The sequence below is a fragment of the Trachymyrmex cornetzi genome, unplaced genomic scaffold (assembly GCF_001594075.2).
Source record: "Trachymyrmex cornetzi isolate Tcor2-1 unplaced genomic scaffold, Tcor1.1 scaffold813, whole genome shotgun sequence".
Lineage (NCBI taxonomy): Eukaryota > Metazoa > Arthropoda > Insecta > Hymenoptera > Formicidae > Trachymyrmex > Trachymyrmex cornetzi.
Genome location: NW_017300151.1, coordinates 131,911 through 144,781, shown reverse-complemented (window position 1 = coordinate 144,781; position 12,871 = coordinate 131,911). Strand labels below are relative to the sequence as shown.

At 31.6% G+C, this 12,871-nt stretch overlaps 3 protein-coding genes across 3 annotated transcripts; 1 reads left to right on the top strand and 2 right to left on the bottom strand.

Moving 5' to 3' along the window:
- Nucleotides 1–5,318: 5,318 nt before the first annotated feature.
- Nucleotides 5,319–6,077, bottom strand: LOC108768634 (mitochondrial import inner membrane translocase subunit Tim10 B). The gene is made up of 3 exons (XM_018519135.1): nucleotides 5,966–6,077; nucleotides 5,715–5,810; nucleotides 5,319–5,637 (listed from the first exon to the last, which is right to left on the bottom strand). The coding sequence occupies exons 1-3, from the start codon at nucleotides 5,987–5,989 to the stop codon at nucleotides 5,458–5,460; spliced, it is 300 nt and encodes a 99-aa protein (XP_018374637.1). The 5' UTR covers nucleotides 5,990–6,077; the 3' UTR covers nucleotides 5,319–5,457.
- A 1,928-nt stretch (nucleotides 6,078–8,005) lies between these two features.
- Nucleotides 8,006–8,629, top strand: LOC108768635 (THAP domain-containing protein 5). Its single transcript, XM_018519136.1, has 2 exons — nucleotides 8,006–8,185; nucleotides 8,286–8,629. Exons 1-2 carry the CDS (start codon nucleotides 8,027–8,029, stop codon nucleotides 8,619–8,621), a joined length of 495 nt encoding a protein of 164 aa, XP_018374638.1. The 5' UTR covers nucleotides 8,006–8,026; the 3' UTR covers nucleotides 8,622–8,629.
- Nucleotides 8,630–10,818: 2,189 nt separating this feature from the next.
- LOC108768632 (uncharacterized) lies at nucleotides 10,819–12,760 on the bottom strand. The gene is made up of 3 exons (XM_018519134.1): nucleotides 12,487–12,760; nucleotides 11,658–12,386; nucleotides 10,819–11,608 (listed from the first exon to the last, which is right to left on the bottom strand). The coding sequence occupies exons 1-3, from the start codon at nucleotides 12,643–12,645 to the stop codon at nucleotides 10,826–10,828; spliced, it is 1,671 nt and encodes a 556-aa protein (XP_018374636.1). The 5' UTR covers nucleotides 12,646–12,760; the 3' UTR covers nucleotides 10,819–10,825.
- Nucleotides 12,761–12,871: the final 111 nt, after the last annotated feature.

The window sequence follows — 12,871 nt, the reverse complement described above, 5'->3', positions numbered from 1 at the left end:
TTATTAAATAATTCTGTTATATAGTTTTATCAGTGCTATGTTTTTTTTATCTTCTGTGTATATATATATATATATATATATATATATATATATACATTTCGATCGTACATTTTCTCATTAACCATATAATTTTCATAGTAACGTGGCGTCATATATAAGACCACCCTTGTACACATATGCAATCTAACTAATGATATCAAATTAGAATATTGACGAAGGAGTTTGATTTTATGCTTATCAAATTAAATTAGAATATGGCAAAAAAATAATGCATATTGCAATATTTTACACATTTATGAACAAAGAATCTAATTAATGCTGAAATTTTTACTTGCAACTTTTAGCTGATTCCTACCCTTTACCTTACCAACTCACGCGCAATTTAAATTCCGATCAACATTTATACTGCTCGCGAGTTGGAGAGGGTAAGAACCAAATTGAAAATTGGCCAACAGTTGTAAATAAATTCCAGCACTAAAATATATAAGTAGCTTATCTCCCTAAAACCGTACCGAATAAGCCTTTTTTTAACGTTAACGGTTTCCTTTAAAATGTCACCAGATTACTGGTAACTTAATTTAGACGGAAATTGTTTCCCTTATATTGTCCTGTGATTTCCGATAACCTATTACATGATCAGTTTGTAAGAGGGCAACTATTGCCATCAAATTGCTTATAACTGTTGGTTGCAATAAAAATCGACAATCCACTAGGCAAAATCGGAAGCCCCTTTCCTCAATATTGAAAACAACTACAGCAAAGCAATTTCAAGCAATCTGACAGCAACTTACAGGCAACTTGCTATCTGGAGAATTGAAAACTTCCAATATGTGATCTATCTTGTCGGAAGGAGCGGCTAATAATATGTTGCCCACATACCTGAAATAGAACGGTATTCCAAATGATAATCGTTCTAATGCTATCCCTTCCAAATCTTGCATCATCAAATCCGCTACTATGGACGATAGTGGAGAGCCATGAGTACACCAAAAATTTGTTTATAAATGTTTGTTAAACGTAAAAAACGTTGATTGTATAACCATTCTAATTACTAATTCAAATTCCGTCTTAGGAAGTGATGTAGTATTTTTTTCCACAAATTTCCATCTTTTCATGACACTATTTATCGCTGACTCAATAGATACATTTGTAAATAAAGCAATCACATCCAAGGATATTAATCTGTAGTTATTATTTATCTTTATATCTTTTACTTTTTCTACCAATTGATAACTATTTTTTATGTGGCTTGAATTTTGTGGTCTCATTAATGATACTATGTAAATAATGTTAATAAAATGAATTAGAATAAGATCACTGAAGATGACCAAGTTAAAAAAGTCAAAACATATGTATTAGTATTAATAAATTATTGTTATATTTGATAAAAGTTTCGCAAATAACATCCAGCGGGACTCGAATAGCCCGATATACTTCACAATTGTTGAAAAACAGTAATTTTACGTAATTATTTCAAACTAATTCCATAGATGGCTCCGATGGCATTACTAGCGTTGACATAGTAACTTCTTTATAATTTTGTAGTGTCGTTTTTTTGTGTTCGTTGCTCACTTTTTCTTTCCGGCTTTATCTGCGAATTGACCGTGATGCGTGCGTTCTGTGCTGTAAGGCTTTGCAATAACGGATTTATAAAATAAGTTTAATACAAGCAAAATTATATTTATAAAACTCAATATGTCATAATTACACTAACATATAGAACTGATGTGATTATAAATTGTATTACGCTTATGTGTTCTTAGCTACCTTTCTCATGTGTTCTCATAAAATATATTTGATTTGTTATTATACAATGCATGATCTATGATTCATTAACAGTATATAACAATATTGATGTCTTATTAAGAGGTAAATAGCCCTATTTTCTCTGTAATTTATTTATTTCAACAACAATTATTAAATTAATGTTCTTAAGAGCCTTATGAGTATTATAGAATACAGAAAAAATACAAAACTTTAAACATAAAAGGAAACTTAATATTATTCAAACATGGATTAAAAAATTTATTTTTTGTAGTTAGGTAATGAATATAATATATAGGTAATATAATGTAATATGTAGTAACGTTATGCAATGTAAAAAGTAATGTTATATATTAGGTGTTAAACTTAATTCCTATCGTTTTTTCGTCTCGAAAATCGATTTGTTTCGAAGGGAAAATGAATGAATACCTTAATCAAAGTAATTTCCTCCATTTTCTACTACTTTTTCCCATCTCTCCGGCAACAGGGCAATCCCACGACGCGACGGCAGAACGCGGTGTCTTTCGAGGCGATCCATTCAGCCACCCATTTTTGGACTTCGTTGTGACTAGAGAAGTGTGTGTCCGTAAGTGCGTGTTGCATCGATCGGAAGAGATGATAATCCGACGGTGCCAAGTCTGGAGAGTACGCTGAGTGCGGCAGAACTTCCCATTCAAGTTCTAAAAGTGCCTGCTTCACGCTTTTCGCGACATGCGGTTGAGTGTTATTATGCAACAAAATGACTTTGCGTCGATTGTTGGCTACGGATGATCTTTTTTGCATCAATTCGTCACTCAATCGGCCTTTGGAGTAACATTTAACTGTTTCGACAACTCTAAAAGCGTTTGAGCTGGATTCTCATCAAACAATTCTTGCAGCTCTTCACAATTCTTGACATCTTCAAATTTTTTTGGCTGTCCTGGACGTTCTTTGTCTCTCACATCAAAATCACCGTTTCGGAAGCGTTCAAACCAAACTCTACATGTTCTTCATCACCATACACTTCGGATAATAAGCGATGCGCTTCAATTGCGGTTTTCTTGAGGTCGAAGTAGTGAAGAAGCACATGTCGGAAAAACAGCTTATCGCGATTCATTTTCAATCGATTGGAAAATCTTTTTGGCGTCGAGAAATCTAATCTGTGAGGATTGAATCACTTTCAGCGATGTTCTAAACTACAAAAGACATATGACTTCATCGTCAAAACTCGCCAGCGTTGGAGCCAGCACCCTCTAGTAGCGAGCGATAGGAATTAAGTTCAACACCTAATACTAATAAAAAATTATATTATGCAAATAAAATGTCTTATATATAATATTAAGCATTACTTTTATTAAGTATATTCCAGAAATCATATTTACATTTATTATATTATATTAATGAGAACAAATACAAAATAAAATCATGTAATGAAAATACTATTTTATACATAATATTTATTATAATGTTTTAGTTACTTGCAATCCTTTAAATATAATAAATTTAAATACCATTTCTAAGAAATACTTTAAGTTTATTCCAATATATAAGTTTTGTAATTTGTAAATAGATCACAAGACTCTTAATAAATTTATTTAAGTACTTCAGGTGGAGAGGATTACGGTCAGCAATATTTCGAAAAGGTTTCAGCTATTTCCGTAAGTTTTTAGTAATATTTCAAGATTGTAGATTCTTTCTGTAATATTTTAGCAACCTTTCAATAAGGTTTCATGTGCAAGAATCGCGGGAGTGATCCCGATTGACCACGGCTCGATTGGACACCATCAATCACAGCGACCGGAGCTTAGGAACTTTGTAGTCTCAAGCGCTGTGAGTGGCTCGTGTCTAATTGAGCCGTGTCCAACTGGGTGCCACCCGAATCACGGATGTTTCATTATACCAGAGCTGTCTCGAAAATGTTGCAGATATATTTCGCAACTTTTATGAAATGTTTCACTTATCAGTTAAAATATTTTAAAATTATTTCTAAAAATTTTCAGTGCTGTATGGGTAGGATCCCCTTAAACATAAACGAAAAATTGATATTATCCAATTACTGATTTAAAAATAGTATAGTAATGTTATGCAAATAAAAATTATATTATGCAAATAAAATATTATTGTCCTACATAATTATTTTTATTAAGCATATTTAAGAAATCTTATTTACATTTATTATATTTATTATATCTTATTTACACTTATTATATTAATGAGATTCCAAATCTAAATAAAATCGTGCAATGAAAACACTATTTTATACATAATATTTATTGTAACGTTTTAGTTATTTGCAATCCTCTAAATATAATAAATTTAAATACCATTTTTGAGAACTTTAAGAAAACTCCTTAAATGTTGTGATGCTAAGTTAATAACCTTTTAACAATAAAACCATTACAACTGGAGATTTATATAAATTTCTCTTAAAACAATATTATGTATGCAAGAGAAAATTAATATAAAAAAACAGCAAAATTTGTATTGCAGATGCGAGATAAAATTACTCTAACTATAAGAATATTATATTTAGAACATTTTCCTCTTAATTTAAGAAAATTCCTCTCTCTCTCTCTTGAGGTCTTATATAAAAAATAAAATCCTCTAAAATTTATTGGATTCCGTTAACAACTAAAGTTATTTTTGTAGAAATAGCTAAAATCTTTTTGAAATGTTGACCGTAATCCTCTCAAAGTAACTTTTTAATAATATTTCAAAAAGAATCGTAAATTCTATCTGTAACTTTTCAGGAACCTTTCAACAACGTTTCATGTGCAAGAATCACGGACATTTTACTATTCCAGAACTGTTTCAAAAATGTTTCTGACATATTTCGCAAGTTTTGTGAAATGTTTCACTTTTTAAATTATTACTTTATACAGGGTGACCCATTTTAACTTAGACAGCCAAATAACTCGAAACATCGCGATTAAATAAAAAAATGTTTAAAACAAAAATTGTTGGATATAAAGGGGCTGATTAAACTATGACCTTGATAATGACCTTGTCCTTCATTTTCAAGGTCATTTGAAGGTCAAGGTCATTTTTTTAAATGGGAAGCCCCATTTTTCGTTGAATATTCTTGTAGCTTATCTCGAGAGCTTTCCAAAACACTATAATAAAATATTTTTTCATTAAGTACTTCTCGAGTTATAAAGGCTCGAATGTTACAGTCCCGCCGCCGACATTAGCATTACGCAAGGTATCCGACCGATGGTTAAAACCTCTTGAATGTTGTTCAGGATCATATCCTAGATAACATTCGTTAAGATCAAGGTCATTGGAGATTGTTTCTCTTATTTTCATTTTTGCACTGAAAATTCATTTTTATGTAAAGCCTTTATAACTCGAGAAGTACTTAATAAAAAAATATTTTATTATAGTGTTTTGGAAAGCTCTCGAGATAAGCTACAAGAATATTCAACGAAAAATGGAGCTTCCCATTTAAAAAAATGACCTTGACCTTCAAATGACCTTGAAAATGAAAAACTAGGTCATTGTCAAGGTCATAGTTCAATCAGCCCCTTCATATCCAACAATTTTTGTTTTAAACATTTTTTTATTTCATCGCGATGTTTCGAGTTATTTGGCTGTCTAAGTTAAAATGGGTCACCCTGTATACATTTCAACAGATCTGCGTAATTTATGATGCAAAAGAAATTAAAAGTATTTGACAAATTAAAAAATATATTGCATATAACTGATAAAGATGTATTATTGTAGATTCTGTTCCACTTTGACTTGCTGATCTTGTGCTTCTAACGTTGCTGCTTGAGCCATGTTTATCTCCTCAATTCTTTTGTGCACCATTCTAGGTTGTACTTCCATGAATATTTCCAATATCTTATGATTAGTGTAGATGTATTTCTGTACACAATTATTTATGCAGAGCTCCTACAAGTTTTAGTTAATTGAATTTCATGTTCAAAATACAATTATACAATTCAATATATTTTTATGAAAATACTTACTTCATCAGAAGTAATTTCTCGAGACAGGAAAGTATTTGCACATTTTTTGAAACACATTTCAGATATGTGGTTGTACAGCAAAAGAAAATCTTTAAACTACTGAAAACAAATTTCTCGTTAACATACCATTTAACATGATTAATATATCATTTCTAACAAAAAATTGTATAGACACAACATAAAATTATTGGTTAAGTGTAGATGAGCAATCAAATCTTAATAAACATAAGTGTAATATTAAGGATATGCACATTTCTTAGTGGTAATGCATCCATGTACACAGCTGAATATTTTTAACACGCTATAATATATTGTATTTGATAAATATTTGGATTGCAAAACTTGATAAAAATATATTTATTCGACGCGTTTTTATTCGAAACGATAGAATTCGGTTAAAAAATGCGGCGATCTGCCCTGCGAAGCGAGGTATTAATTGTAGATGCTTGCTACTAGCCTAGCAAGTTTACATGAACACTTGATACGCAGGTATATATTAAGAATATCCTCTCCACTTCGAAGTTTGATAAAAATACATTCATTCGATGCGTTTATGCGTAAAAATAAATAAAAAGTAATTGTACAGTTAGCTTCCGCAGCCCAAAAATCAATAAAATTGAAATTATTCAACGCGTTTATGCATGAAACGAAACAATCTGGCAGAAAAAGCGTCACTCTGCCCCGCAAACCGAGATATTATTCGTTAAAGTTGACGACCATTCAGGTTATGGCGAATTCGATTGGATGCACTAGTGCGCACTAGTGTGCACTGAGTGCGCCTTCTCTCAGTTTTAGCGTGTTCGATTGAGGTTATCCTCTATTGGTGCATCTGCCACTTGTGTTCGATTCATAACTGCACTAGATTAGTGTCAATACAAATGGGTTCGATTGGATAACTGCCACAATGTAGTGAACTCTTTATGTTCGATTGAGCTAGTTTCTCTAGGTGCGTTCCGTATCGCGCATGATGTGCATGATGCATCCATTGTCCTTGTTTAACGTTTGGTGAACAACAAGGATAAACGATGCATTATGCGCATCATGCGAGAAACGGAACGCACCCTCTATCATAGGACGCACTCGAATGCACTGAGGGCTTTTGACGGTGCATTTCAGTGCAAAGAGGTTACGATGGCAGAAAAAATATTTGTCGTATTAAACGAATTACTGGACACATCCAGTAGCAGTAGCGACGGCGAAATATTATTAAAACTAGAAAAGATGAAAATTAATAAAGTAAAAAATATGGTGGAAATTATAAAAAGTTATAGTGATAAAGAAGTGAGTCACACGTTATAAAAGTTATTATAAAAATTGATAAAAATTATTATTATTATTATTATTAATAATTGTAAAATTCCAAATTAACACAAATTTATAATGTACGTGATATTTGTATAATTAAAACTGTATATTATATCCTAATTAATATATTTATTGTAGTTTCACCGATACCTTCGTCTAAAGAGAGAAACATTTAATAAATTACAATTATTATATGAAAATTTAGAAATTTTTAAACAGTTAACAATTAACAATTAACGATTTCATGTAAGATATATCGGTATTTAGGTAAAAATAAAAATACATGTAATTCATTAATATAACTTACCGTTTCGTAATCGAATTCGCAAACAATATAATGTTTGTAGCCGAACTCTTTGCTCTGAAGTAAAGCCAATCGAATTGGTTAGCACTGATTCAGAGCAGTGCATTGATTAGCATTAGAGAACCTCTAGTAGAGAGAATTGCGAACTTGGTCATGTGACTAGCTACACCGTGATTGGCTAGCAAGAATACATATGGATTAAGATATTGCGACATCATGGCAAGAATCTAATCCAGCTAGCAATCCAGTAAGAAAACAAGCATCGTGTGCCGCTGGCTTTATTGTAGAAGGGCTGTAACACATATGAGGTTAGTGATCGTTAATTACAATAGCAATTGTGTTTTTTAAAACTAATTCTATATTCTTATACTTATTATCAGGGTTGTTATGTTTAAAACATTTGTATTTAAAACAAATGTTTAAAACATGTTTTAAACACTGTACTGTTTTAAACAAGCATTCACACGCTCTACCAATAGGAGAGCGCAAAACGCCATTAATCCAACCCAGGTTGGTGCAAACCCGGTCGGGCCGAAAACGCTATTATATTTTCTCCTTACAAAAAAAAATGTATATTTAGGTGTTGAAATTATATATGTATATTGATAGTTTGTAGATGCAATTACTTGGTGACACACAGAATTTTTGATCAATTTATTGAATATTACAGGCAATATAACGTAATATACATTCACGATTCACCATGCCATCGTATTGCTCTGCATACAAGTGTTCCAACAATAGCGATCAAGGCTATGCATTAGTCAGATACCCGCATGATGAAACTTTAAAAAGAAAATGGATTGCTGCGGTAGGAAGAGGCAAAAATTGGTCACCTAGCAGTTCTCAAAAACTTTGCGAGGTTAATAGTTATGTGTAGTATTCTCTGATTTTATACTTTAGAAGATAAACATGTAATAATTACTGTTAGAGTCATAACATATTTGTAATTTTTTTTGCAGATACATTTTAAGCCTTCTGAAATTGAATTTGTTGCTGGACGCAAACGAGTAAAATTTGATTCAGTTCCATCTCGTTTTTGTACGTGTTCCTCAGAGGATCGAGAGAACTGTCATGGAAAGTTAAAAAAAAAACAGAAAAATAGGAATAATCCTTATCAGCGTCAAACTGTTAGCAAACATAATGATTGTTGCATTGTTATTCAACCTCCTGTAAAGAAAAATGAAATATTAGCTGATAAACAAGAGGAATTCATTGAAGAATTACGCAAAGAAAATGACATATTGAAACAAATTGTTTCTTTTCTTCAAAAAGTATTGGAAAATAGAAAAAAATGATGTTGTATTTGTGGCAAATTTGTATTTAAAAATCTCTTATTGTTAAAACGAGTTTCAATTACCTTAAATTGTATAAAGTAAACTATTAGGCAAGTAACTTAAGACTTATCATTGTAACTAGAGTTCAATACTCAATTTTATGGAAACAACTAACGTGTTTAAATAGTATCTATAATTACTTAAGTTGTAATACAAGCATAAGGAAAAGAATAAATTGTAATATTTTCTCTGTAATAATTTACTGTTTCGATATTTAAAATAAAAAAAGAAGCATTTCTTTTAATGGTTTTATTTATTATAACCGTTTGTTATACTCCCTGAAAGCTAGAAAAAAACATGTTTATTGCATATTTTAACGAATAAATGAAAAGGGTATTGTAATAAATATAACAATATACGAGGTCTGTCCGGAAAGTATCGGGCCTACCTTTATATCTCCGCTCTGGCGTTATTCTGGATCATCGGGCGGGTGGCATCCTTCGAAGTAATCCCCACTTGATTGAATTGAATAACACGGTTCCAGCGATGTTTCCACTTCTCGAAACAATCCTGGAACTCGCTTTTGGGGATGGTCTTGAGTACGCTCGTCGCATTATTTTCAACCGTCGTTTTGTCATCGAATCGCTGTCCTTTGAGTGGTTTTTTGAGTTTTGGAAACAGCCAAAAGTCACAAGGGGCTATGTCGGCTATGTCGTTTTTCCGAGTTGAAAACAAAATTTGATGCAAATTCGTTGATCTTGTTTTTCAGTCATTTTTAACAATCACAAAATCCGCGGAACTCAAAAACAGCTGTGTAAACAAAGACACGCTGCACATGAACTATACGTCCGGCAGATATCAGCAAGCAACCGATAGGTTCGTGAGGCTTTACTGTTGACGTTCATGCCCCGCAGAGGTCGCTCGAACACTATGGCGCGGAAATATAAAGGTAGGCCCGATACTTTCCGGACAGACCTCGTATGTAATAGTATTATTTTTTAATTCGTATAACAAATCATATTAACCAAGACTCCTAAATATTTTTTAATACACAACACAAAGATTTGTTAAAACAATGCAATCAATGTATTCTTTATGTTTTATATATCGAAAATAAAATATGTTATATTAATTAAATTATTAATCGAAAACAAGAAACTTAAAATATCGAAACAGCAATAACGACAGAAATAATATATTGCGAATTATTGTAAAAAGAAATGTATTGCATAGTTTCTTTATCTCATATTATTTATTAATGTATTGAGCGCACGATTGCAATTACTAGGATTGAAATTATCAGCTAAAAGTCTTGATCCCATGCTCTTACTGCCAAAGGATGTATTATTCTTATTGGGAGGCATACTGTTTAGTTCTGACGCTATCTGACACAATCTCATACTGCAGTATCTAGAAATTAAAATATCCTTCATATCATGACAAGTACTAATAACGAATGTAGACAATTGATTTTTCAAGTAGTGTTCTAGTTTCTCTCAACGATTTCCCAATATCTTTGAACTTACTCTTTACGTCTCTTATAATTAATTCTACTGCTTTTAAGAGTTGAAATACTTCATCGGAAACTGAAACAAGAGGCTCCCTTCAGGAATTCACAACGTATCAAAAAGCCGCTTCTAGGATGCAAAACTGGACCTGAATGTAATAATTTAGAGTAACAATTAGTACACTTTATTCGTTGTTTAAGCTTGAACACAACATAGCCACACATTTTGTATAATATTTCTTCTTCTTCATCCGTTAAAGATTTTATTGTATGCGGCTGTGAAAATACATCTGACGTTAAAGTGTCAGTTTCCTTTGATTTTTTTTTGGTTGACATAAGGTCAATCAACGTTGAAGATCCATCAAAATTGTAGCTAGAATTACTTATTAATATAGCTTTACGTGATAGAGCTAATTGCTTCAGGCGGTTTTTACATTCCAGAGCAGAAGGCTTTGGCCGCTGTATACGAATATTAGAAAATTCATTTTCAAGACAGTCCTGGCTAAAGCGGACTAAACATAAGAAATCTAATGATTCTGTTTTAAGTAACTCTTCTTGAATGTTTAATATAGCTTCTAAACACATAATCATGTGTGTAAGAGTAACTTTCCATTCTCCTTCAAACGTTGGATTCGTAAAAATAGAAACAAATAAGCGAATAATTTGTATTGCTTCCTGATAGCAATTTATCTTATGAAAACTTAACGCAAACAATGTGTTACGTGAAGTCATTATTTTGAATAAAATAAATAATAGAGTAAATTTGTATATTATGTTTTAACATTATACTGAACCAAGCAGTTGTTTCCATTACAGAATCATTAGTAGCCTCACTGAGGCGGTAAAGAGCTCCTGCAGTTTCAGGACTGATAATGTTGGTAGCTGTGGTAACCTTCATTTCATTGAAGTGATTAGGCTTCAAATCTTTCTTCTTCAATTTCGGATTAAATTTTAGATTCATATCGGATTGTTTATCTTCAAGCCACTCTACATATTTCATATCTATCATTCCTGATTGTAAATTATACATATTAACAATATCTTCAGGTAATACAATAATACCAATTTTCATTAACATTTCTTTAAAATTTTTAAAGGTATGAATAAAATCTGGAACGGCGTACAAATTTCTTGATGGGTTGAATGGATGAGGAATGCTGAACACCATTTTATTTTTCTTGCAGCTGAATCCAAGTTCGTTCAAAACGCCACGATTACCCATATCACAAACTAAACAAATTACAACAAAACCATTTTTTTCACATTCTTCTAATATGCTTAATATTATTTCTTTAATACTTTTACTGCGTGTTTGTAAAGGCGTGAAGTGGTATACTACTATCTGCTTCCACCTTTTACATATTCCACTGAGAAGAAAAGCGAATAATTTAGATGCTACTGAGTGAGCTGTCCGAGATACACCAGGTAAAGTTATGTATCCAATATAAGCATTAGTACTTCTATCGAAATCTATTCTTTCTTGAATGCTCATCTCATCAAAAACAAGACAACAGAATATATTTGTGAATTTTATCTAAATTTTCTCCCACTTCTTTCATTAAAAGAAAAATATCTGTCAAAAGTCCTGGTTCAAAAGATATATTTTCTACATTCCTCTGTAAAGTCCTGACAGAAGGAAAAGGAGCAACCACTTCTCTTAAATAATTATAACCTGTAGTTCCACAAGTAAAACGTAACCCTAGTGCTTTTAGAATGGTTTCCTTTGACCATTTGAAACATTTACTACTTCCAGTTTCTAAAACTTGCAATTGATCCTTAGCTAATACTTTGCTTGTATGTTGTACGCTTTCACATAGTTTCTTAATCTGTTGTTTTAATTGACAATTTTCTTCATATATCTTTCTATGCATATCTTTCACATCCATCTTTTTAGTTTTCTTTATGTCTTTTACAGTTTCTTTTACTTTAATTTGCAATTCCTCATTTTCATCTATAATGCTCCTCAGAAAATTCTCATTTTCGTCCACCAGTTGTATCCCATCTTTTTCTTTGCATAGTTCTTCAATGAATTCCTCTTGTTTATCAGCTAATATTTCATTTTTCTTTACAGGAGGTTGAATAACAATGCAACAATCATTATGTTTGCTAACAGTTTGACGCTGATAAGGATTATTCCTATTTTTCTGTTTTTTTTTTAACTTTCCATGACAGTTCTCTCGATCCTCTGAGGAACACGTACAAAAACGAGATGGAACTGAATCAAATTTTACTCGTTTGCGTCCAGCAACAAATTCAATTTCAGAAGGCTTAAAATGTATCTGCAAAAAAAATTACAAATATGTTATGACTCTAACAGTAATTATTACATGTTTATCTTCTAAAGTATAAAATCAGAGAATACTACACATAACTATTAACCTCGCAAAGTTTTTGAGAACTGCTAGGTGACCAATTTTTGCCTCTTCCTACCGCAGCAATCCATTTTCTTTTTAAAGTTTCATCACGCGGGTATCTGACTAATGCATAGCCTTGATCGCTATTGTTGGAACACTTGTATGCAGAGCAATACGATGGCATGGTGAATCGTGAATGTATATTACGTTATATTGCCTGTAATATTCAATAAATTGATCAAAAATTCTGTGTGTCACCAAGTAATTGCATCTACAAACTATCAATATACATATATAATTTCAACACCTAAATATACATTTTTTTTGTAAGGAGAAAATATAAATAAGAGTTTATTTATAATTTCTCCTAATAAACATTTTATCAAATATATATATATATATATGTGTAT